This window comes from Myotis davidii, unplaced genomic scaffold, assembly GCF_000327345.1.
Source record: "Myotis davidii unplaced genomic scaffold, ASM32734v1 scaffold1204, whole genome shotgun sequence".
NCBI classification, from domain to species: domain Eukaryota; kingdom Metazoa; phylum Chordata; class Mammalia; order Chiroptera; family Vespertilionidae; genus Myotis; species Myotis davidii.
In genome coordinates, this window is record NW_006294755.1 from 560,819 (window position 1) to 561,119 (window position 301).

Consider the following 301-nt stretch of genomic DNA (forward strand, 5'->3'; position numbering starts at 1 on the left):
TCTGACCCCTCTCACCTTGTGTTCTGGAGGGTGGACACATCCCTGTTGAGTGAGGAGAGCTTGGTTTTCAGAATCCAGAAGGTCATCAGAAAGAAAGCCAAGTTAATCTGCAGAAACCCCATAAGGCATATTGAATATATTCCATCTGTACCCCTTCCTCCTGGCTCATCCAACACCTAACTCAGCAGGTAAGACACGTTTATATTTCATAGCAGTCATAGAAAAAGGGACAATCTAGTAACACAGGCTTATGCTTGTCCTGTAACTGGGGTGATCAACTTGTCCCAGTTTTCATGGCAAT

General features: G+C 44.5%; 1 protein-coding gene across 1 annotated transcript in view; it reads right to left on the bottom strand.

The window, feature by feature from the left end:
• The window catches only part of LOC102752698 (adhesion G protein-coupled receptor E2), a gene marked incomplete at its 5' end in the record, with an annotated part of 10,898 nt that overhangs the window by 6,604 nt on the left and 3,993 nt on the right, over positions 1-301 (bottom strand). Inside the window, one exon of the mRNA XM_015567497.1 lies at positions 16-107. Coding sequence (XP_015422983.1) covers positions 16-107 — 92 coding nt within the window. The remainder of the gene's footprint in view (positions 1-15; positions 108-301) is intronic.